Genomic DNA, 26,141 nt, shown 5'->3' with positions numbered 1-26,141 from the left:
GTTGGAGGCAGAGCCGGAGCTGGACAGCGGGCAGGGTGATGATGCCGGGAATGTGTTGATGCCTCAGCAGCCAAAATAAAAGGATCTACATCTTATCTGTACTGAATCATGCAAATCAGCATCGGTATAATCTGCATCTGTACAGAATTGGTCATACACGGAATACAACAGACCCTTCAAACCACCTGGTCTACGCCGAGCAAGATGCCCATCTAAACTAGTCCCATTTGGCCCATATCCCTCTCAACCTTCCCTATCCATGCACTTGTCCAAATGTATTTTAAATAATTGTTTAAGAAGGAACTGAAGAAGGGTTTCGGCCCGAAACGTTGCCTTTTTCCTTCGCTCCATAGATGCTGCTGCACCCGCTGAGTTTCTCCAGCTTTTTTGTGTACCTTGTATTTTAAATAATGTGGGAAGGAACTGCAGATGCAGGTTTATACCAAAGATAGACACAACATTGAATTGAATTAAATACTTTATTGACACATGTGACAAGTCACAATGATATTATTTGTTTCACATAACCAAGGTGTATGCAAAGGGACGTAAGGGTGCCAACAAAGTTACAAAGTATCTGTGCCAGGCCCCCCTTTGTTCTCCCCCCTCACCCCCCACGGTGGTTCCCCCACACTGGGTCCACCTTTGTTCTAGAACCAGGGGTCAGTTTAAGAATATGGGGTAGGCCATTTAGGCCATTCCCTATAACCCTTGAAACCTTTACTAATCAAGAATCTGGGTCAATGTCCACCTTAAAAATACCCAATGACTTGGCCTCCTCAGCCATCTGTGGCAATGAATTCCACAGATTCACCACCGTCTGACTAAAGAAATTCCTCCTCATCTGCTTTCTACAGGTTCGTCATTTCATTCTGAGGCTGTGCCCTCTGAACCGAGTACTCGTGGAAACATCCTCTCCGCATACACTCTATCCAGGCCTTTCACTATTCGGTATGTTTAAATGAGGGCCCCATCATCCTTCTAAACTCCAGCGAGTACAGGTCCAATATCGTCACATTCCTGTGGGCCCCCCCTCGGTCCTGACTGACAATGGGTGATGCATCCTAGTTGTTGGCTGCTTGCTCCAAACCTCGGCTGGAGCAGCGTCGCTTGGCTGAAGAGACCAATGCAGGAGTGACAGTCTCTGTGGCAAAGGTTACATTTGTGAGTGGTCTCTGGTCTGTTGAAGTTGCTGTGCTCCTTTACAACCCATCTGCTCATTCCCCCCATGGATATTGCCTGACCACCGAGGTCGTCCAGCACTTCGTATTTTGCTCAATATTGTAGTATTTGCAGTTCCTTGTATGTCTCGGGATTGAACATCTCTGAGTGTCCATTAATTAGGCAGGGCAGGCAAAAGGGAAAGGACTAATGGCAGTTTTGTTGCTTAAAGAGCAGATTAATGCAATAGTGAGGAAGGAGACACAGGTTCTGAATCTAAATAAAGGAAAATACAATGGGGAGCTAGATAAGACAAATTGGGGAACGTTATGAATGGGTTTGACAGTGGATCAGTAATGGCAAGCGTTTAAGAACATAGATGATTTACACCAATTCTGTCTGGGGAGGAAAAATAAAACAGGAAAGATACTGTGTCTAACAAGGGAAATTGGGAATAGTACCCAATCTATGGAGGTCACAGTAATTTGCTTGAAAAAAAGTCTTAGGAAGAGCATCAGGTAGCCCGAGATTAATTGAGCAGGGATAAAAGATTGCATTAGGGGAACATAAAACTGACTAAAATAGGTTTGGGAAGTCAAAAGGATTGGTGAAGACAAATATTGGCTCTTTACAGTCAGAAGCAGGGGAATTTCGAATGAAAAATGAAGATGTCGCATAACAATTGAACAAATACTTTGGAAGTGTCTTTGCAAATGAAAACTCAATAACCTCTCAGAAATGTTGGAGAATCAGGGGTCCACTGAGAGAGAGGATAAAAAGGAAGTAACACTGCGTATTAGTAGAGTGAAACATTGCAGACAATGGAAATCAGAAATAAAAACAGAAAATGCTGGAAACATTCAGCTGGTCAGGCAACATATATGAAAAGAAAGAGTTAATGTTTCAGGTCAAAGACTTATTGTCAGAACTGAGAGGAAAAAAAGAAAATACATGATAGTTTTGAGTTGTAGAGAATGTGGGAAAAAGTATGTCCAGAACAAAGGGATAGCATACAAAGCACAGGTTTAGTATACGTATTAGTACACGTGACAATAATAAACTAACACCAATACCTAAAGTTGGTAGATTACCTCCTCGCACTGTAAAAAGGATGGGAAGATGCTGAGCATATAATTTCAAAACAGCATTTATTTTCACAAATATATACATTTATAATTAGGTGACACCAAACCAAGAACATCCACCAAGCTACTGAGGATTATTTGAATGAATTGAAGTTTATAATATACAGGTAGATATTAAACGAGGCTTGGTCAAATGGTGTAATCAGTGCCTCAATGTACAGAAGTTACTCGTGATGGACCAAACTGCTCTGCTAAAATATAAAATGCTGCTTTTAACCACCTGTAGGCAAATCTGCTCCTAGTTTGGGTTTGGACAACAGACCACAACTGGTCACGGAATTGCAAGCCCTGGCATTGTTGGATATGATGTTGCAGCCACTGTTTGCATGAGGTTAGAAGTCCATTGAGCTGTGAGCGAGGTAATCCTTGCGGCCAATGTTGCTGACCTGCTTTGTCTGCATGGCCTCCAGTTTTGGACAGTCTGTGATACGATGCCCCAAACCACCACAAAACGTACAGCCTCGTTCACCTGCAGAAAGAAGCACAATTACACATTAGCTGACAAGAGCGTGAGTTTATATCATACAGTTAAACCTCGCACAAGAACATCTGCTTCGGCATTGCTTGACAGGTGAGAAAATCCCAATTATGTCTTCTTCTTCTTGCATATGGCGTGCACAGCTTAAAGTTGTAGGTCAACTTGTTCTATTTGATCTTATTTCATTTGTGCACGCTACAACAAGCAAGTAGGAAAATAACCTGTACTTTGGCCTTTATTGTATTTAGATTTCAATACAAGAGGAAGATATCCTGCTCTGATTAGATCGGCACTTGTAAGACTGCACCATGAGTATTATCCACTAGTCAGGTCCCCCTGTCCCTTGGTTGTGATGGAGGCAGTAAATGTTTGCCAAATTGATTGCTGGTATAGTGGATTTGTCTGTGATGAGGGCTGTGTTGAATTCATACAGTCTCGGATTTAGGAGGAGGGAGGGGAGTGAGATCTCACTGGAATGTACAGGGTCTGGCAAGGTATCGGAAATGACATTTCCCTTGGCTGGAATGTCTAGAACCAGGGATCAGTCTTAAAACAAGGGGTTTGATACTGACTGCAAACTTCTCTGTGGATTGTCACCTTGTCGTGTGGACCTGAGATCCTGAGAGCAATGCCGTCTGGAGCTATGCTCCTGGTCAATAGTCAATAGTCAATTTAATTGTCATTTGGACCCCTGGAGGTCCAAACGAAATGCCGTTTCTGCAGCCATACATTACAAACAAATAGACCCCAGACACAACATAATTTGCATTTTACATAAACATCCATCACATTGCTGTGATGGAAGGCCAAAAAAAAACTTATCTCTCCACTGCACTCTCCCCCCCCCCCCCCGATGTCAGAGTCAAAGTCAAAGCACCCGGCTGGCGATGGCGATTGTCCCGCGGCCATTAAAGCCACGCCGGGTGGTGCGAGGTCGCACACCGGGTCTTGATGTTGGAGCCCCCGGCGTGCGCTCGCAGAGTCCCGTGGCCATTCCAAACCGCGCGGGGCAGTGATGTAGGCCCCGCTCCAGGAGCTCTTCGACCCCGCAACTCGGGCGGGAGAAGTCGCCGTTGCAGGAGCCCTGAAAAAGCGGTCTCCCTCCAGGGAACCGCGGGCTCCCGGTGCCGCCGTCCGCAGACCCGCAGTTGCAGCCTCCGCATCAGCAGCAGCAGCGGCAGCAGCAGCGGCAGCAGCAGCGGCGCTCCACCACCGCTCCACCCGCTCTGGACTCGGCCAGCTCCGCAACGGTGAGGTGAGTCGGCACCAGAGTCCCCGGCTTCTTCTGTTGGAGGCCGCTCCTCATTGCAGCCCCAACGACAACTGAGACCCGACAAGAAAAGGTCGGGTCTCCAGTGCAGGGAGAGATTTAAAAGTTTCCCAAAATTTCCCAAGATTTCCCAAAATGAATCAAGGGATGAGGGGTTTAAAAATGTGGGTACACTCGAAAACCTGGTGCTGTTCATATCAGCGCAGAGGAAGTTGAGATGGAATCTGATGGTGGTATTTAAAATGATGAAGCCTATCAACAGTGTAGAGGGGTGAAATAGTCGAAGATTCAGAATGAAGGCAATTGGCAAAAGAAACGTCTGTCACTGAGGACTGTAAAAAAGAAATGTCTTCACCCAGGGGAACCGAGACCTTTGAAATTATCTGTAGAGATTTAGCTCCTCAGTACATTAAAGACTGAGAGAGATCTCTATGTATTAAGGAAATCAAGGGATACAAGATTAATACGGAAAAGTAGAGCACGATTAAAGATCAACCTTGATCTTACTGAATGGTTTGGTCGGAAGATTTTTTTAAAAACATTGCAGGTTCCAGAATGCAATCCCAGATGAAGTCAACTGTGATGGTCAGAGGGGAGCTAACCCGAGGAAATAACCCGAGGCTATGGGGAGAGGACAGGATAAGTTGGATTACACTCAGGTAGAGCTGGTATAGATTCATCAGGCTGGATGGCCTCCTTCCATGCTACAACCATTCTTCGATTCATCAAACCAAGGCGAGATGATCTCATCTCACCTTCTCCCAATGCAGGTAGAGCATTTCATCAAATCTTCAAGTATTGGCCAAAGACCGGCCATCAAACCTACCGAACCAACTCAATAAACCTACCCATCGATCTCACCATCCCCTCCTGTGTACAGGCAGTGTGTATTCCATCAACTTTTCCCATGTACAAGCGGAGTCAATCATATCCGCCCCTCATGTGTATAGGTGTTTATCCCTACAATTTCCCAAATATAGGCAGAATCTATCCCATAAAACCTACATTACGTGCTGGCAGAAAGCAGTTTCAAACTTTGCCAGTGTAGATGCAATCCTTTAATACGCACCGCCTTACTACTCCTTACTGCAACTCCTGGTCTTGCAATCGCAAAGGGGTCAGAGTTCTAGGTGTTCTCCAGATTAAGGTTGTCAGAAAAAGAGAAATGGTCAGGTTTTCCTGCGTTAAAAGACACCTAGCAGTGGTAGCCTGCACAGCATGATCGCATGTTGAGAATGGACCTTAAATTTCCACCTAAAATCAGTGATCTGAAAAATATTCTTTATAAACTGTCACACTCTACCTAACTAGAATTACTTTCAGGACAGCTCAGCCTTAAAAAAAACAATCAAAGTCAAGTCTCGCTGGGGCACTCTCTGTGCAGGCAAATTGCTGCTTCTCTGACATCCTCTGTCTGAATTGTAGTGTGGTGCACTATCAATGCAAGATTTTCTCTCCAGCATTTCAATGGTAATTGTTCGGTATAAAAGTTAAACTGCCTGCTGTTTGTAACTGATAGGCTAACGTACCTCCGATATCCAGCATGGTTTCATCTCCTGTCTGAAGCACCTGCAGAACAGGTGGAACCTTTTGTTTGGCTTCCAGTAACAGGGCCTTGAGATCCATTAACACCGACTCATCTGCAAGAGAAACACACATCAACAAACCACATAACCAACAGCAACGTACTGACACACAGGGCATCAAAGTCACGTGTAAAGTTTGAAAAGCAAACATTCCTTACATCATAAGAACTAAGCAACCGTATGCCATGGAGGAATTGAGAGTAGAGAATAGCTTATTTCCAAGAAACAGGGTGGGAAAAAACGTGGTCCAGATAACCGCGGGAATCAGTATGTTTGTAATAGACGTACGTTCATAGTCTATCTCCTGTGAAGGAGACAGAGAGATTTTAAAAAAAGGGGAGAGAGGTGTCCGAGATAGTCCAGGTGAATTTGAGGACATTATCTTTCAAAAAGAGGGGTTTGAGGGAACTTACTAAGGGAGGCAAACAGTCGAGAGAGAACGTAGACTGATGGGAAAAATACATTTGGGCATTTGTGAGAATCCAGCAAGCTCTGACCTCCTCCCTAGCACAGCGACTCCCCAATTTCATTACGGGTGCCATGGGATGCTGCGAATCTTTGAAACATTTTGGGTTGTCTCACAATGTTTCCCACTGTGTACTGTTATGGCCTTGTATAAACTCACTTGTTTGTGAGACTCACCATTGCTCTACGAGATCTTCTTTGTGTCTGTCCCTATCTGAAGCGTAAATAAGAGAGCAACTGGGCCCCATGTGAAGCTAGTTACAGAGTACAGGTTAAATACAAAATTCCCTCGACCACAGCCATAGAGACACCATTGCTGTTCCAACCTACAGATTGCATCATATAGCTGTACGGTAATTTGCATATCGCTGTACCTTAATTGGTACACGTGACAGTAAGAAACCGTTAATAGTCCTTCTAGCACCTCAGGTAATGCAGCTCATCCTGGAGGATGCCAGATTAAATCAATCAAGTAATTCAAATAAAATGCATACTTCAAATTATCAGAACAGACAATTGCTTCTTGGTGTCCTAGTGTTGCCTACTCATTTCCAATAGCTGCACGATTCAAAGCCATTTTGTCCAGAGCAACTCCAATATTAGTCCTTGGGTGGGAAGCCAGAAGAGCAGAGGACCCACAGTTATCAATTGCTTGGATAGACACAAAATGCTAGAGTAAACCATCTTCGTGTGTAAACGAAAATCTGCTGTTCCCTCATATCAATTGCTTGGGTTTGTTTTTGCTCAAACTACACTTCCTGCTTCTGTTGAAGACTAAAAGCCAGAGGCACTACTTACCACAAGCTTTGTTGATAAAAGTTGTTGCTATTCCTGTTTTCCCTGATCGACCAGTACGTCCAATCCTGTGAACTGAATATTTGGGAGGTGTTCAGATTAGGCTCCAGAAACAGGTCTGGACAGACAACATCAGAATGCGTTAGTGAAACACAGAGCAAACGTTACACTGTTGAACATAGTGCATTGTGGAAGCATAAAGGGAAGCTTGCACAGAGAATTTGCTGTTGAGGGAAAAGAATTGTTATTCCCCAGGACCAAGACCACAAACCAAAAGGGAAAAGTAAAACAAGAGAAAAAAAAAGGTGATTTCAATGTGATAGGACATAAATAAATACATCTAAAAAGGGAATAGAGGATGTCTCTCACATAATAAAGGTAGCTGAGACTATAACCTGCAATTCCTACTGTGTGGAACTTCGGGATACTTCCTGTAATCTGGTGGATCTTGTGCAGAGAACCACCACCAGCTACCTGAGCTCAAGGACAGAGATTTCCAGTTTATACGGCAGTTGGAGATATTGCTGTATTAAAGAGGTATGGGGGTAGCTGGAAGTTTCCTGGACTAGACATTACTAGAGTGGTTTCCTTACACGCACGTGTAACGGCACCATGCGACGCGCAGGAGAAAGGTTTGAAATGAGGTGGCCATGGGGGTTTCTCAGTTAGGGGCACAGACAGGTGTTAGAGACACAGACAGGTTAATTTTTAATCTATGCCACTGCAGATCTTTTTATTCCATTGCCTTCAATTTTACTAAGAAGCTTGTTGGCTAATGACTTTGTCAAATTTTTTTTTTTTTTTTTTAATCGGTATACATCACATCAAGTTCATTATCCTCATTGATACTGTTGGCTTCTCCAAAATATCTTGTTAGATGAACAAAATTAGCATTTAATAAATCCATGCTGGTTTTTCCTATTCAATTCATATTTATCCAGATACATTCTAAAGGTTTCCCCACAGTCGACATTGGACTATGGTATCAACAAATGCATGGAAGATTATGTCCAACAACTCAGCTATTTCCATCCCTTAGCAATCTAAGATGCCAATCTAGACAAGGTGAGTTTGGTGCACTGCAGTGGCACTAGCTGCCCCTCAGGTTCTGGAATCCCAGGCTTGAGCTGAGTCCGTTGGAGGTACTTTCTCCCACAAGGTCAACATAGTGTCTTGAAGTTCCCACACACCACACAAATTGCAGGCCATAGGTCTCAGCTACCCATCCCTTATCTAGGAAAGTTTGTATTTGTACTCCATCAACTTTTTTTAGATATGCTTAATGATTTATTACCCTGACTGAACTAGTCAGGCCTGTGTTTTGTCATCTTAGATTCACAAGTTTCTCAGTGATTAAATAAATAATGGTTATTTACCAATTAATGCAAAGTTTGTTTTTTAGGTTAATTAGCCTCTGTAAATTGTCTCTAGTTTGTACGGAGTTGATGAGAAAGTGGTATAAAGTCAATTTTATTTGTCACATGCACCCGAAGGTGCAGTGAAATGAATTTGCCAGCAGTGATACACTTAAAAAGAACACAATACACAACAGAATTTAACACAAACATCCACCACAGCATTCTTCACTGTGGCGGAGGGCAACAAAGTTCAGTCAGTCCTCCTCCTTTGTTCATCAGTAGTCGGGGCCATAAATCCTCTGTAGTCGCCGCTATGGATGGCCCGATGAACAGGCCCACTCGTCTCGATTACCAAACCTCCGACATTGGGACGGTCAAACCCACTCCACGGTTTGGAGTCGCCTGAATCGGCACTTTCTTAACGGGGACTGCGGCTTCAGGATGTTATAGGCTGCAGGCCAGCGGTCGGAGCTCTTTTCCGGTGATCCCCGGCAAGGGATCCCAGACTCCGGATGGCAAGTCCACACCACGCCTGCGGCTAGAAACTCTGCAGACCACAGCCCCATGATGACAAAGTCACCAGACCAGCGATTGGACGTATAACATAGGAGTTGATGATCGGTGTGGGCTTGATGGGCCTGTTTCCATGCCGTATCTCTACACTAAACTAAACTAAACCAAGTCTGATTTTTGTTTTAGTATCAAACAATAACCGTCTCCTGACTTCACAGGATTCTCTTGCTTACCAAATTCCTGTTTTTTACACTTAGTAGAGCCTCTGTGAAAAAACACATTCAATGCTAAGCATTCATATCAATGATGCTTCTTACCGTAATTCTCAATTTCTTCAGGCATATCGTAGTTAATCACATGCTGAATATTTGGGAAGTCCAAGCCTTTTGACGCTACATCCGTTGCCACCAGCACGTCCTTGTTACCCTCCCGGAATGCCTCAATTGCCTTAGTTCGCTCCTCTTGGTCTGGAATGAAACACAGTTGGAACAAGTCCTTTCAAACCTGTGGCATTAACATCAACTCACCTACACAACCCCAGCCTTCAGTAGTGGAAACAAGGAACTGCTGATGCTGGTTTCCCAAGGAAAGACACAAAATGCTGGAGTAACTCACAGGTCAGGCAGCATCCTTGGAGAACGCGACTAGATGACATTTCGGGTCGGCACCCTTCCCTTACTCCAGCATTTTGTGTCTCACTTGCCTTCAGTAGTATGATTATTTTACTCATGCCAAACTTCTTTCATTAATTAGTCTTCACAATGGAAGATTTTCTCGCAATAACTTGTATTTATTTGGAATAGCAAATATGGTAAAAGATCTAAAACACACAGCAATGATGAACAAACAACCTGACAGGACCACAAGAGCACATGTAGGCCTGACCATCGAGGTGATGGGGAAGGAAAGAGAAGGTGATGAGGAGCTAAGGAAAGGAACTCCAGTTTAAAGTACAGCCACCGAGAGGAAGGAATTAAACTTTGGGATACAGAGGAGACTAGAAATGGAGAAGGTCAAGAATATCTGCGGAAGGAGAAACAGTTAGCACTTCTGGTTGAAGACCCGTCAGCTCTGAAGAAGGGATTTTGATCTGATATATTAATTTGTTACACTTTCCACAAATGCCTCCTGACCTGCTGAGCATTTTCTGTATTTATTTCAGATTTCCAGCAACTGCAGCTTTTAGATTTTTGCTCAGACTAAAAATATTTTCATTTGAAAAGAATAGAAGCAGCACACAATCTAGGCTCCACAGATGTGGTAGAACACACGGACCTGGGTAATGCAAAGGAAAGCAAATGGTAGCAATCAAGAGTTCAACATTATTGAAACCCAGCAGGGATACAGAAAGTGAAGGGACATAGGTGTGTTTTGGTAGAAAATATTATTGGTTAAAATCATGGAAGTCCCCAAGATGGTCTACAAATGCATAAAAGGAACGGAGATTGGTCCTTTCAGAAACCAAAATGGCAGTCTGAGCAGTGAGGGAAAAGGCAAGTGTAAATTTCTGAATGTCCGTTTTCATAGAAGAGGGGCACATTGAAAGGTCTGACGTCTTTAAAAGCAGATAAAAGGCAGACCTGGATAAAGTGTTGCAGGCTCTAAACGAGGCAAGATTATTTTTTTATTTTCTAAAGATCTTTGATCGCAGGTATGGGCCCAGAGGACTGGAAAGTTGTTGATATGTTTTCAATATTTTAAAAGAGAAAAAGGTTGGCCTCTGATTGTAAGCAAGCAAATTAATTGGAATGTTTCTAAGAAATTGCCCAAGTTAGTAATTTGAGGGGCAAGAGTTAATGAAGAATATTCATCAGGGATTTACTAAGAAAGGATTGTATCGGTGAACAGCTGATATTTAAAAAAAAAGGAGATTAACAATTTAGGATATAACAGATGAGATGGCATGCATGGATTTTAGCAAGGCCCTTGACAAGATCCCACATGACAGATTGATTAAAAGTATAAAGACATTGGGATTTTAGGGAAATGGTAAAATGGACTAAAAATTGATTCAGTGTCAGAAAGCAAAAGACGACAGTCGACAATAATTTTGTGATTTCAAGGTTGCGTGCAGTTGGTTCCTGCAAGGCTCAGCACTGGGTTCATTGCGCTCCAGGGTGTTTAGAAATGAAGAGACCTACAATGCAACAGTCACTATTAAATAATTTGGTAATAACCAAGGTAAGCCATGTTGTTCATGTGGAAGGAAGTTCTAGTCTACATGATATCTGTGTCTAGCCACAAACTTGGCAAATGCACTTTGATCCAAAAAGGTTTGAGGAAAAGCAATTTAGATGTTTATTTCCATCATTATTTGAAGGAAAACTTTCAATTTCTTCTTTCCTGCTCATCTAGTGAACTACAGACCATGGGCTTCTTTGCCTCCGCCATCTTGCCAAAACACCAGTTACACATGTGAGGGCAGACGTTGTGTATCGGGACTCACCTTTCCCTCCATGTATGGCGACAGCTTCCACGCCCTTCAGAAGAAGGTATTCATGAATGGCATCCACATCAGCTTTCTTCTCTGCAAATATCAACACCTGAAAAGGTACATTGAAGCTGGCCATTAGATAACAATTCTGCACATGGTTTCTGAGGCATCAGGAGCCCTGGTTTCTCTTCACGACATCATTCCTCAGGATTGTGAAAGTAGATCAATTTTTCTGTTTCTTTTACTGACTGAAGGAATAAACGTTCATTCAGTGTTAAAGAAGCAAAAAAGAGATTGTGTTATTTTGAACAAAACCTTAGATTCCCTGGTTTAAGAATAGACAGACTAGGTTGACTGTCGGTAGATCCATGTCCAAAATACAATGCTTCATCATATTTCATACGCTTACACACAGATACCGTCAGGGATTGGATTGGCTACTCATTTCCCATTCCACAGGTGCCCATAATAAAGAAGGATAATTCCTTTACCGGAGGTGGAGTCTTCTGCAGACATTCCAGTAGGTAAACCATCTTAGCTTCTTCCTTCACATACTCGACTTCCTAAACACAAGTAGACATAATTCATATTGGCAAGCACTAAGAGAAAACTCCAAAACAAACCTAAATATGAGCTGAGAAGCTCATTGTGTTGCAGGAGCCTTCCCACAAGTCACAATGCATTAGGTTCCAGAGATCTTCAGTTCACCAATTTCTTACACACGCGACACCCAGTTGAGTAGCTGGACAAGGGGAAAGAGACTGAGAGCTGGAGAAAAGGGTGAGTGAAGGGGGAAGAGGTAGTAAACAGGAAGGTAATGAGTTGCAAGCGATTGAAAGAAGATGGTCAGAAAGATAACTAGGGGTTAGGGAATGGGCTGTGGGAGAAGGGGTTCGGGGAATTGAGTATAAGGTTTGGAGTGGTACAGTGGGATGGGCAGGGTGAGTCAGAGGGACATATAGGGGAAGAGAGCAGGAGAAGGAGCAGAGCTGGTGGGGCAGTGGAAAGTAGAGATGGGGAAAGAACATTGGCACGTGGACTAAGATGTTAGGGTGAGAGTGGGATGGCAGGGTGTGCAATTCATAAGCTGGCGAAAGCTATGAACTGACAGGAGGGAAATGAGAATAAACTCATTTTTCGTTGACCTGATCACGATGAGATGAATTCTCTCTTCCAAATACCATAAATCTATAAGACACCATCAATAGAAAATCTACATCTTGCTGAGAAATTGAAGCTCTGAGTGGTACATTGTCAATGCACTATGCATCTAATGCATCTCACCTGGATCACATCAAGGCTGGCAGCCCCAGCCCGACCCACGTTGATGGTGATGGGCTTCACCAGTGCACTCTTGGCAAAGTTCTGTATCTTCTTTGGCATTGTGGCACTGAAGAGAAGAGTCTGCCGTTGGCCCTGCAGTAAGATCAGACACAGAAGAAAGAAAAACCATCAAGCTAGGCACAGTCTAAGTTTTTTTTGGCCTTCCATCACAGCTATGTGATGGATGTTTATGTAAAATGTAATTATGTTGTGTCTGGGGTCTATTTGTGTGTAATGTATGGCTGCAGAAACGGCATTTCGTTTGGACCTCTAGAGGTCCAAATGACAATTAAATTGACTCTTGACTCTTGACTTGACTCTTGAGTCAATATTCTCACAAGACCCACTCAAGGAGAAAGCTTCTTTCCCAAGACCTCTTCTATTAGGGAAAAGAGCAATAGTTTGAGAAAAATAATAAACTGCTGGAGGAAATTAGCGGATCAGGCTGTATCTGTGCAGGGAATGAACAGATGACGTTGTGGGTCGATATCCTAATTCAGTCTGAATTGTTGTCTGTCTATTTCCTCCATAAATGCTGCCTGACCAACTGAGTTACTCAAGATTCCAGCATCTACAGTCTCTTGTGTCAATGGCTCTGGAATGGCTGACTGAATACACTCAGAAACACACTGAGAAATGGCCAATGCCATAGTTTGGAAGACAGAAATAATCAAAGTAATGACCTGCATAATCACCAAGCAAACCACCCTGAGCAAAGAGAAAACATGCAAAATTCAGTTTTTTGACGTGGCCAACCCGTTGTAACCAGGGTGGGGTTGTCCATTGCACCTGAGGTGTAGTGAGCCAGTCCCTTCTGCCTCGAGTGTGAAGTATATTCATACATTGCATCTTTGCAGAGGCTGGTTATTTATATTCAGGCAGCATGTTGTGGTGACCTCAGTTCAGGCGATCCAGTTTATTCCCTTTTTGTTCAGGGAGCCTCTATTAGTTAAACCCCTTTGCTCACAAGACCGGTTATTTATTATTAAAGTGTTTTGCAGTATTGAAAAGACTGAAGAGATGGTAAACATGGGACTAAATCTACCAGGAATCTTCTGATGCCAATTAGAAAGGGGATAGCACGTGATGCAGATGCGTAAATATCATTCAGATCTTAACACATTTCCCAGATCACCACGGAGCAGACTCGATGGGCCGAACAGCCTAATTCTGCTCCTATGTCTTATGATCTTAAGGTGTCACAGTTATTTCTGCTTGAGACAAATAGTGTTTATAGTCCTTTATTACTGAGAGTTTTACCAGAATAAGCGGTTACCTTGAAATAGGAAAAAATGGTGCGGATATCCTCCTCGAAACCCATGTCTATCATCCTGTCGGCTTCATCCAGTGCCAGGTAGCGACAGATGTCCAAGCCCACCATCTTTTTCTGCAGGAGATCCATCAGCCGTCCAGGAGTGGCAACCATCATGTGCACACCTCTGCAGGATTACACGTTACATAGCTTCAATTCCCGTGTGTGCTGAGAAACTTCCTCACACAAGAATATGGGTCAGTTCCCTCCAACCACCCCTCGTGGTGTTGCCACTTGTGACTGTGCAATCCATCGCTCAAGCAGGATGACATTCCCAACCCCCTGGTATGTCACCATTGCCTGGGGTCACCGCGTCACCCCAAGGACCCGTTGTATTCTAAACTCTTCCAGCAACCTTGGCGGAAAGTGATAATCGATTGCAAAGTCAGTCTCTGAGCGTCATTTGCAATTAAAGAGGAAATGGGCCTAGATTCACTCCCTCTGTGGGATTCAACATTTCCCCTGGCCCTAAGATCTCAATGAATCACAGTGCAATCATGAGAGACCAAACAGTCTACTCCTGTTTGTGTTTGATTGTTCAATCCCCTTCCCCTGCCCAGTATTCAGTTCAACACCATTTGTCCTTCAGGACGCGCCCTGCCCCGGCCCATGATTCAGAATTCTTAAGCTAGTAGCCAGGTAGGGCTGTTCCTCATCTCCCTGGCTAATATTACTTATTCATCCAACTTTACTGAAAACGTTATTTGGGCTATTTATCTCCTGCTCTGTGAGAGGTCTTCTCAAATCCAAATCTCGTGCTGTACTACCCCCACTAAACATAAAAGATGGTGCCTGATTGTGGCGACTCTTTGCGTGTTTGTTCCAGAAAAAGATCTTCTATCATCCAAATAAAAACCTTTTCATTGTACCTCGGCACATATGACCATAATAAACCAATACCAACAGCAGTTTCTTTGCCATCCTTCACTGCACCAATCTATTTTTTTTAAACCTTTTCCTATTTATAAAGGGTATTAACTACTGTATGTTTGAAGGGAATGAACCAGTTACATTCTCTCTCAGTATTAGGATAGGGCATGAACTGGACGCACTGACAGTGGTCTACAGAATCATTGTACATACTGTTTGACAACCTCCATCTGCTCCTTGATGGACATGCCACCAATGCAGAGTGCACAGCGAAGCTGGGGAAAGCCTTCCTCTTGCAGCAAGCTGCAGTAATAGTCGATAATCCCATGCGTCTGTCTCGCTAATTCTCTCTGCATTGGAAGGAAGGGAACATTTTTTTCAGCCTACAAACATTCAGCAGAGCATCTTACAAATGTCAACACATCTCCAGTACAACTGTTTAATTTACAGAAGGTGACAAGAATGGAATGTGCATATTGTAATGGCCTGGCGTCTTCAAGATATGACCAAGACAGGCAGTTGCAGGGGATGAGATGCCAGCTGTGAAGATGCGATGGGTCGTGGGAAATGCAGAAGATTTTGGCTCTGATAGGAATTTATGCCGTAGCTGATTGGATAAATGCCTCTTTTAAGTTGCTGTAAAAGTCCTCAAAGAATTCTCAAATGATATCTCAAGATAACAAAACAAATACCACGTCTTTGCAGTGTTCAATGAGTTTTACTCTGTGACTAACTTACTCATTACCCACAATGGGAGTGTTAGAAGTGCCAGAGGGAGCTTTACTTTGGAGCTAATTATTCTGTACCTGCCGGAAATGTTTGATGGAATTACAGAGAATCACCTTGGTTTTTTTGCCTTCAATCAAACATGCCTGCTGTCATTTACCAGATTTATTTGGAATTTATTGGTACAATTTGGCTCAATACAAAAAGTCAAATAGTATAAATGGTGATTAATCAAGTCTACAAGAATCAGTGCTGGGTCCAATGTCACTCAGTTTACATCAGAATAGTCAAGGACAAATGTATTTTGGAAACAGTGCAGAATGTAAGGCGACATTACACAACATTGGGTTGTCTCCCCATTGGTGGTTTGATAAAATCCACCAGTGGTGGTTTGATAAAAATCTTAAACATCTTAAGAGAGCCTATAGGGTAGATAGAGAAAACTATTTTCTCTGTTTAGAGAGTCCAAGACTGGTGGATGCTATAAAAATAAAAAATAAACAGTACTGGTCCTTTAAAAGGCACGGCTATGAAACACTTCATCACAAAATGTGTTTGAAGTTGGGGCAAAACCAGGTAAGTCTCAAATCAGTCTTGACCGTGTTTAATGGTGCAAGTGTCCCAAGGAATTAAATGTATTCCTCTTCCATGATCACATAAACCAATGTAAAAACTGCAGTTTATATCAGCTTAAGGGTGCAGAATGAAGGAAGGCATTACACAAAATTGAGCTGTAGAGGAGAGGGGCACGGGGAGGATGGGTGGAGGTAGGGCAAGGGTAAGGGCTGAAAATCCTGTGGTAGTGGAATCAACAAAGAAAAATGTATTCCAAAAATTAGAAAACTTCTAGATTGGGTATTTAAATGGCAATGAACTTTAACTAGACAATAAACACTTAGATAGGGTGGCAGGGCCAAGAAAAGGGATCCTTTACAGGCAGAAACATTCAAAGCATTCACAAATATTAAGAGCATTGGGAATTGCTTACAGAACGGTAGAATTCAAGACCAGTGATGCTAAATTCATTCAGCATTCAAGTCCTGGTCAGGATGCATTTTCAGTGCAATGAGTATAGTTCTAGTTTCTAAATAAATGGGCATGACTACTAAAGAAAGCCCAAAAAGTGTTAAAATGCAGATTCCAGAGCTGAGATATTATTGTTATTAGGAAAGATTTAAAAAGCTGTTTTCTTCTTTAAAGTGAAAAGATTTAGATATTTGATAGAACGGTTTAGCATTATAAATAGATTTGACAGAGTGGTTGTGGAGAGAATGTTTCTACTAAATAAAGAATACAAATAGTGGTCAAAATACAAGGTCATATATTGAATCAAACAGAGAATTAGGGAGGAATTTCTTTACTTAAAGGAAGAATGCAAAACCTGCCTGGAAGTGATCGAGACAAGCAGCTTTAATGTATTTGAACAGAAAATGGATTGTTTGTTCAGTTGCGTTTAAACGTGAATGTGATAACTGTCTGATCTCTCTGCGGACCCGGGGCTGTCCAGATTGCTCTTTGAATTGCTAGTTATTGAGTAGCAATTCAATAATTTTCAATGTATTCAAGATTCAGTGTATCCATATATTCAACATTATCTATATGTCAGTTACCTCTAAATTCAATCCATTCATTGTCCTATGCTCTTCGTGATGAAGTGCCAGTGATTTGCCTACTCAAATGGCTTCCCCTTAAAACATCTCGATAGAGGAGGTAAGGCTCTCTATGTAGAAGAGTGGTACTTACAGATGGGCAAATAATGAGTCCATATGGACCTTCTCTCTTGGAGAACGGCAGCCTTTTTTCCTGCTCCTGGCAGAACATGATCATGGGAAGGATAAAAACCAGGGTCTTGCCAGAACCAGTAAACGCAATACCAATCATATCCCTGCCTGACAAACTGAAACAAGCACAACAAGTTAGAGAGATGCAAATACCAGGTCAACTCCAGCACTCAATCCTACCCAGTATTAATGCTAGCCAAGGACATTCAAATATTGCTGCTATATGCCCCCTTAAACGCAGTCCTCAGGCATGTACTTCTGGAATGAGTTCCACATGTGCTGAAATAGCTAGCTGCCTAATATAAAACATATTTTAGAAACATAGAAAATAGGTGCAGGAGTAGGCTATTTGAGCCAGCAACGCCATTCAATATGATCATGGCTGATCATCCAAAATTGGTACCCCATTCTTGTTTTTACCCCATATCCCTCAATTCCTTTAGCCCCAAGAGCTAAATTTAACTCTCTCTGGAAAACATCCAGTAAAATAATTCCACAGATTCACAACTCTCTAGATGAAAACGTTTTTCCTCATCTCAGTCCTATATGGACCACCCCTTATTCTTAATCTGTGACCCCTAGTTCTGGACTCCACCAACATCGGGAACACTTTTCCTGCATCTAGCCTGTCCAATCCTTTAAGAATTTTATGTTTCTATAAGATTCCCTCTCATCCTAAATTCCAGTGAAATCAAGCCCAGTCATCCCATTCTTTCATCATATATCAGTCCCGCCATCCCGGGAATTAACCTGCTGAACCTACGCTGCATTCCCTCAATAATAAATAATGTCCTCCCTCAAATTAGGAGACCAAAACTGCACTCAATACTCCAGGTGTAGTCTCACTAGGGCCCCGTACAATTGCAGTAGGACCTCCTTGCTCCTATACTCAAATCCTCTCGCAATAAAGGCCAACATGCCATTAGCTTTCTTCACTGCCTGCTGTGCCTGCATGCTTACTTTCAGTGACTGATGTACAAGCACACCCAGGTCGCCTTGCACCTTCAGTGTTGGATATTAAAGCCTAGGAATCCCACTGTTCAAGTTCCTCTCCTATAAATGGGTGTTCCCCGCAAGATCTCTGTACTTACACAGTTGGAATTCCTTGGATCTGAATGGGAGTTGGATGTAAAATCCCCTTCTTCTTCAAGCCTTTCAGAATTGCTGGAATCAAAGTACCAAGAACTTTACCAGGAATACATGGACAAACACGGGTTAGGTACAACTTGAATGCCATACTCCCAGAGATATAGAGTGACAGCAGCAGCAGCATATTACTGTAAGCAGTATAATGCATGCCGCTCAACAACTGGTCTCCAATACCCAAGAGAATATTTCAAAGCACATTTACCTTTTCATCAACATCTCAATTGAAAAGAACTGTTTCCTTCAGGTTCATGAACAGCTTCTTCCCATCAACCATCAGATTCTTGAACCACCCTGCACAATCCTGACTATGGAGTTCACATTACATATGACAATTAAACATGTTGACTCTTTATAACTGATCTGTTGTAACAACATTTCTTGGCTGATGTTGAAATTAAAAACTCAATGACTAGGATAGGTTGGGGGTTGGGGGTTGGGGGGGGAGCCACAGATTCACATCGAACAAATTTCTATTCAGATCAACAAACTACAACCTGGCAATGCAAACACAGCTTCTTGCTTGCACACCACAAAGCAAGCTATCCAGTGTCACAGTTCTGGTTATAACTGTTCTAATCTATATTTATAATGAAGTGATCAACATTTCTCACAATTTAAAATGCGTGTGTTCAATAAAATGCAATGTGTTCACCATATTTGAACAAATGTAACAATCCATTCCACCACTAAGACCACTATTTAAACACAGTGCAATGCCACAGGGTTTACTGTGAATGCTAATGTTTGTTGAGTTTAATCCATTTTTTTAATTGGATTTGGATGCCTTGGTAACAGAGCTCAGGATTACGTCCACAATATGCAACTCTATCAGGCTTCTTATGGGGAGCCTAGCACCAGGGCATGCCGTTTTCAGCACGGTGTAGGCCATTTACAGCTGAAATTTAGAAGGATGAGAGGGAATCTTATAGAAACATATAAAATTATTAAGGGATTGGACACTCTAGATGCAAGAAACATGTTCACGATGTTGGGGGAAGTCCAGAACCCTAGGCCACTGTTTAAGAATAAGTGTAAGCACAGCCTTCTCAGAGACTTATGCAACATTATGTGTATTTATTCATTAACTGAGAAGTCAAAAGGTGGCAAGGCACACACTTAGCAGTTCGATGGGCATCAGCTGGGCTGGGCTCCAGCACAGGACTGGGAAAGTATTGTGTGGATGGAGCTGTCTTGTTTTAGATACATTATACAATGAGGCAACAACAATTCCATTGCAATCTTTGTCCCATCTAATATAAATTCCTCAAGCAACATAACTCAGATAGAAGATCTGGGTATTATATTACTGCTTGTGGGGTCTTGCTATGATCATTCCGGTTACCATGATTGCTAGATCACACCAATGGCTACAGTTCCAAAGCCTGTGACCTTCCTGAGGCATCAAACTCTCTTGTCAACTCCCTGCAACCCATCAAGGCCCGGTAACTATCCCCTTCCCATCTTGGCTTCATCACGCTTACCAGGTGGAAATTTCATCTCTTTGAAGTGTTTGACAGGGCACGGCAAGCCTTCCCCCTCCACCAAGATGTGATATTTCTTCCGCACTCGCTCATTGCGAGCCTCGGGCATGGAACGTATGTACCGAGGTGGGTTCCAGCTGCAAGGACAGATGCATGATACAGGTAATTTAACTCGACCAACGGGTCGCCGTCGCCTCCCCCGCACCACCAACAGTTGCCGGAAAATCGGTGTTCAACCTGTACCAACTAACAAATTCCAGAATAATTCAGTCAGCACATTTATTTACCTGGTTTTGATTGGGTCATCGTAGGTTATACCCTTGGCCATTTCCTTTACAGACATCAGAGCTGTAAGTGAAACAATCTCAGTTATTACGGGAATCAATAACTGCCAATCATGGGCACAAATCTTATAGCTCCCTCCCCACTCCCACTCCCCCCCCCCCCCCCCCCCCCCCCCCCCCCCCCCCCCCCTCCCCCCCCCCACCCCCACCCCCCCCCCCACCCCTCCCTCCCCACACACACATTCAGCCCGAAATAAGATCAGAGCTATCTCAACCCAAACAAAACGTGCCTGGTACCATCCTGCCTGCAAACCATCCCCTGGTTCCGCACGTGTGTGGTATTCTGTCACTCTCCTCTTTCTCTCCCTTGTCCTGTTCTAGCCCAGATTGTTTGCTAGTTCATCTGCCACATCATCTGCCACATCCTTACATTTGACATCTATGTTAAAACTGTGATTTTCAGGTGTACCAACCTGAATCACCCCAGATATTTCTAGCCCCCCTGCTCATCACTGACAGTATGAGCTTACAGAGGAAGCTCTTAGTTTACTAGGGATAGTTTAGTTTAGAGATACAGTGCAAATACAGGCCCTTCGACACACCTAGTCCATGCCAACCAGCCTTCCCCACACACTAACACAACCCTACACACACTAGGGAAAATTTACAATTTTACCAAGCCAATTAACCTACAAACCTGCACGTCTTTGGAGTGTGGGAGGAAACCGTAGATCCTGGAGAAAACCCACGCAGGTCACGGGGAGACCGTACAAACTCCGTATAGATAGCACGTGTAGTCAGGATCGAACCCGGGTCTCTGGCGCTGTCAGGCAGCAACTCTACCGCTGCGCCATCGTGCCACCCAAGCACTGAGCAAGCTAGAAATGTTTTGCCTTTTGTTGATTCAATACAACATAAAAATGTTGTAGCCCAGTAACAAAAAAACATTAATATTAATAGGATTGCACTCCCTTGGTAAAACAAATTTGTCCCGACTCAAAAAGCAATGTATTCAGCAATGGAAAACAAAATCAGTAACATCCAGTAGAAGAAACACAAAGGAACATTGGGGGAGCACGGTTCACTGTAAACTATGAGAGATGATACACAAGGCCAAAATCATAAACGGAAACAAAGCCGATTATGAGGGAATGTGGATGGTCAGAGGAAGGCAGCATGGCAAGAATTACTGGCAAAAATGTTGATCCGCAGCGAGTGATATTTAAAAAGGAGAGCCCAACAGCAATTAGCGAATAAATTATTATTCGCTAATCGCTAATCGGAGGTTGGGCGATCGTTTCGCCGAACACCTCCGCTCGGTCCGCAAAAACCAAGCTGACCTCCCGGTGGCTCAGCACTTCAACTCCCCCTCCCACTCCGTCTCCGACCTCTCTGTCCTGGGTCTCCTCCATGGCCACAGCGAGCAGCACCGGAAATTGGAGGAACAGCACCTCATATTCCGTTTGGAAATCTGCACCCCGGGGGCATGAACATCGAATTCTCCCAATTTTGTTAGTCCTTGCTGTCTCCTAAACTCCCTCAGCCCCCCTGCTGTCTCCTCCCATCCCCCAGCCTTCGGGCTACTCCTCCTTTTCCCTTTCTTGTCCCCACCTACCCCCGCCCCCGATCAGTCTGAAGAAGGGTTTCGGCCCGAAACGTTGCCTATTTCCTTCGCTCCATAGATGCTGCTGCACCCGCTGAGTTTCTCCAGCTTTTTTGTGTAACCAGCGAATAAATCGACTTGGGAAGGGGCATCACCAGACAGTCACTGCACACACAGCGAGTTCCTGTTGATATTTTCCCCAGGTAACCAGGCTCTACATCATGATAAACAAGAGATAATAACATTCATAAACAACAGAGGGTAACAAAATAGAATCTGCTGATCTTGGGTGGACACAGGAATTCCAAAGAAAATTACTAGATAATAGTAAATACCAGGGGTGACACAGTAGCACAGCAGTATTGCTGCCTTACTATGGGTGCTGTCTGTAGGAGTTTGTACATTCTCCCTGTGATCGTGTGGGTTTTCTCCGGGTGCTCCGGTTTCCACCCACACTCCAAAGATGTACATGTTTACAGGTTAATTGGCTTTGGTAAAATAAAAAGATTGTAAATTCTCCCTAGTGTATAGGATAGTGCTAGTGCACTGGGTGATCGCTGGTCAACGTGGACTCAGTGGGCTGAAGGGCCCGTTTCTACACTGTATCTCTAAAGTCTAAACCATGTAGCAACTGTGGAGGTTTGGCAAAGAGCAAACTTAAAGTCTGTCCAATAACAGTCAATCAGCGCCCAAATTCAGCCAGAGCACTCAAGGATTATTTTGCAATATGAACTCATCATCAATTTAAACATAACCATCCTGTACATGCTGTGGGCATACAGAAATACTCTGCATACCACCCCAAGATAGATAAGGTACTGAAACAAGTTGGCGTAGCCTGACATAGTCCAAATAGGCCAGCGGAAGCAACAAACTGGGAGAAATTTAGAATTGAACAGAGGAGGACAAAGGGGTTAATTAAGTGGGGGAAAATAGAGCATGAAAGAAGGCTTGCGGGAAATATAAAAACTGACTGTAAAAAATTCTATAGATATGTGAAAAGGAAAAGATTAGTGAAGATAAATGTAGGTCCCTTACAGTCAGAAACAGGGGAAACAATGGGAAATGGCAGACCAGTTAAACAAATACTTTGGTTCTGTTTTCACTAAGGAGACACAAATAATCTCCCAAAAATACTAGGGGCCCGAGGATCTAGTGAGAAGGAGGAACTGAAGGAAATCCACATTAGTCATGAAATGGTGTTAGGTAAACTGTTGGGACTGAAGGCAGATAAATCACTAGGGCCTGATGGTCTGCATACCAGAGTGGTGGCCCTAGAAATCGTGAACATATCATTTTCCAAAGCTCGATAGACTCTGGATCAGTTCCTGTGGACTGGAGAGTAGCTAATATAACCCCACTTTTTAAGAAAGAGAGAGAGAGAAAACAGGGAATTATAGACCAGTTAGCTTGACATCAGTAATGGGGAAGATGTAAGAAGTAATTTAATCAATTATTAAAGGTGTAATAGCAGCGCATTTAGAAAGCAGTGGCAGGATCGGTCAGTCAGCATGGGTTTATGATGGGGAAATTATGCTTGATTAATCTTCTGCAATTTTTTGAGGATGTAACAAGTAGAACAGATAAGGGAGAGCCAGTGGATGTGGTATATCTGGACTTTCAAAAAGCCTTTGACAAGTTCCCACACAAGAGATTAATATGCAAAATTAGAGCACATGGTATTGGGGGTAGGTTATTGCCATGGATAGGGAGCTGGCTGGCAGACAGGAAGCAAAGAGTAAGAATTAACAGTACCTTTTCAGAATGGCAGGCAGTGATTAGTGGGGTGACACAAGGCTCAGTGCTGGGACTCCAGTTATTTACAATATATATTAACGATTTAGAAGGAATGAAATGTAACATCTCCAAGTTTGCGGATGACACAAAGCTGGGTGGCAGGGTGAGTCCCGAGGAAGATGCTATGAGGTTGCTGGGTGACTTGGATAGGTTGGGTGAGTGGGCAGGTGCATGGCAGGTGCAGTATAATGTGGATAAATGTGAGGTTATCCACTTTGGTGGCAACAAGAATAAGGTTTGGTGTAAGAACAAGGGGCAGGCCATTTAGGATTGAGATGAGGAAAAACCTTTTCACCCAGAGAGTTGTGAATCTGTGGAATTCTCTGCCACAGAAGGCGGTGGAGGCCAATTTGCTGGATGTTTTCAAGAGAGAGTTAGATATAGCTCTCAGGGCTAATGGAATCAAGGGATATGGGGAGAAAGCAGGACGGGGTACTGTTTTTGGATGATCAGCCATGGTCATATTGAATAGATCGAAGGGCCGAATGATCTGCTCCTGCACCTATTTTCTATGTTTCTAAACCTAACCGAACCCACACAGCGTGTTACTGTCAAGCTTGGGCTAGGTAACTAGGTTCTACATCATGATTCAGAGATAAATAATATTTATAAACACCAGAGGGTGACAAAAGTAAATCTGTTGAGTTTAGGAAGGTGACCAGAATTCTGAAGAAAATATCAAAGGTAATAATAAATATAAAATAGGCACCACAGAAGCCAAAGGGGAGTGAAGATGACAGGAAATGACAAAAGGAGTAGAATAACATGAAGGGAAAACAAACTGAAATGAGGATAATGGAGAAAGTTTGTCTCCGTTTTCAATAAAGGGACAACATGATAATAGCAAGAGAAAGTGCAAGGGTATAGATACTGTGCTAAGAATAGTGCAGTTACAAATAGATTGGGAGGAAGCAATAAAGCTCTAAGAATAGGATGGGACTAAATGTCTAAAGAGTACTGTGGAGTTTGCGAGAAAAGGCATGGTGGGATTAATACAGGCAGGCTGCCAATGACTTACTTACCAAAGAGCAGGGTAACAAATTGGCATGAAGAAATGTGAGGAGATGGAGGTGGAAATTAATTACTCAAAGTTGAGAATGGAATCAAGGATAGGAATAGGGAGCAGAGATGTGATTCAGGACTTGCGAGACTGGAGGACAGAACTTTAATCCTTATCCCTCTAAATCTTTCCTAGCCATTCACCTGTCCAAATGTTTTTTAAATGCTGTAACTGTATCTACCTAGCTTGTTCCATATAACACAATACAATACGGTTTTATTCGTCACATTGCACATAAAGTGCAAGTGAAATGAATTTGCCAGCAGCGGTACAATGATAAAGAGCACACAAATACACAATAAAACATTTAACACAAACATCCACCACAGCATTCATCACTGTGGTGGAAGGCACAAAAATTGGCCAGTCCTCCTCCACTTTCTTTCATACCACCTCAGTGTGCAATAACTTGCTCCTTAGGTCCGCATTAAATATTTCTCCTCTCACCTTAAACCAATGCCCTCGTGTTTTAGACTTCTTTCAGATTCCCCTATCCTGGGGGAAAAAAAAGTGTGATCTTGTCGATATCTCACTTGATGTTATAAACCTCTATAGGGTTATCCCTCAGCCTCCTTGAGACAGGAGAAAATAATCTCAGCCTGTCCATTTAACTCAAGCCCTCCAGTTCTAACAACATCATGAATCTTTTCTGCATCCTCTCCAGCTTAATCAGATTATTTCTATAGTATGCTGACCAGAATTGAACACAATTACCCAGGTGCTGTTTCACCAAGGTTTTGTCCTGCTGTCACAGGACCCCCAACTTTTGTACTCAAAGCCCCGTATGATGAAGGCAAGTATGCCATATGCCTTATTTACCACCTTGTCTACCTGCTTCACCACTTTCAGAAAGTCATGACTTGTACCCCTAGGGCTCCCTATTCTACAATGCTCTCCAAGGCCCTGTCATTCACAGCATATGTCCTGCCCTGGTTTAACCTAATGAAATGTGCTATGTTGCACTTGTCTGAGTTAAGTTCCACCTGTCATTCTTTGGCCTACGTTCCCTATTGATCTAGACCCTGTTGTCAGTGTTACACCTACTGCTTCAATAGTTAAACCAAGGGTGCCCAACCTGGGGTAAATTTACCCCCAGCAGGTAAATTTCACCTACCCAGGGAGTAAATTTGTTGATTCTGGATTTGTACATATTTTTTCTAGTTGACTGACTGTGTTTGGTTCTGGTATACCGGTATCTGTTCATCATTAGTTGTTCATAAATAAGTGAAATAACATTGTTATGTGCGATTAAAGTTGCAAGGGGTAAACGGGACGAAAAAGGTTGGGAACCGCTGAGTTAAACCAACCTCTGCCTTCAGCGACGCTTTCCAGAATTTTCTCCTCTTCTTTCAGTCGTTTTTCTTTCGCAGATTCTTTGCGTGCTGTAAAATACAATCCACAGTGTCAACCACTTTCAATGTTCATGTTCAAAGTGCAAGCATCATGGACATTATGTTGTACTGAACAGCTCTGACTCCATCCATCCCCAACCACCAGTGTGGTAGCATCAGGTGGCCAACCCACATCCCAATGGCTGTTCTGGTTTCCCA

The 26,141-nt window shown here is 43.1% G+C and overlaps 1 protein-coding gene across 1 annotated transcript in view; it reads right to left on the bottom strand.

Moving 5' to 3' along the window:
* Positions 1-2,292: 2,292 nt before the first annotated feature.
* Positions 2,293-26,141, bottom strand: part of LOC129708341 (probable ATP-dependent RNA helicase DDX41) — a 32,754-nt gene continuing 8,905 nt past the window's right edge. Inside the window, exons 4-17 of the mRNA XM_055654021.1 lie at positions 25,899-25,973; positions 20,135-20,195; positions 19,848-19,984; positions 18,309-18,381; positions 17,180-17,333; positions 14,924-15,060; positions 13,805-13,967; positions 12,490-12,621; positions 11,697-11,768; positions 11,218-11,314; positions 9,089-9,238; positions 6,904-6,975; positions 5,584-5,694; positions 2,293-2,775 (exon numbers count right to left, since the gene is read on the bottom strand). Of these exons, the coding sequence (XP_055509996.1) occupies positions 2,639-2,775; positions 5,584-5,694; positions 6,904-6,975; positions 9,089-9,238; positions 11,218-11,314; positions 11,697-11,768; positions 12,490-12,621; positions 13,805-13,967; positions 14,924-15,060; positions 17,180-17,333; positions 18,309-18,381; positions 19,848-19,984; positions 20,135-20,195; positions 25,899-25,973 (1,571 nt within the window). The 3' untranslated portion in view covers positions 2,293-2,638. The remainder of the gene's footprint in view (positions 2,776-5,583; positions 5,695-6,903; positions 6,976-9,088; positions 9,239-11,217; positions 11,315-11,696; positions 11,769-12,489; positions 12,622-13,804; positions 13,968-14,923; positions 15,061-17,179; positions 17,334-18,308; positions 18,382-19,847; positions 19,985-20,134; positions 20,196-25,898; positions 25,974-26,141) is intronic.

This window comes from Leucoraja erinacea, chromosome 23 (assembly GCF_028641065.1).
Source record: "Leucoraja erinacea ecotype New England chromosome 23, Leri_hhj_1, whole genome shotgun sequence".
In the NCBI taxonomy this organism is placed as follows: domain Eukaryota; kingdom Metazoa; phylum Chordata; class Chondrichthyes; order Rajiformes; family Rajidae; genus Leucoraja; species Leucoraja erinaceus.
The sequence above is the reverse complement of the archived record's forward strand: the minus strand, read 5'-3'. Positions and strand labels throughout refer to the sequence as shown.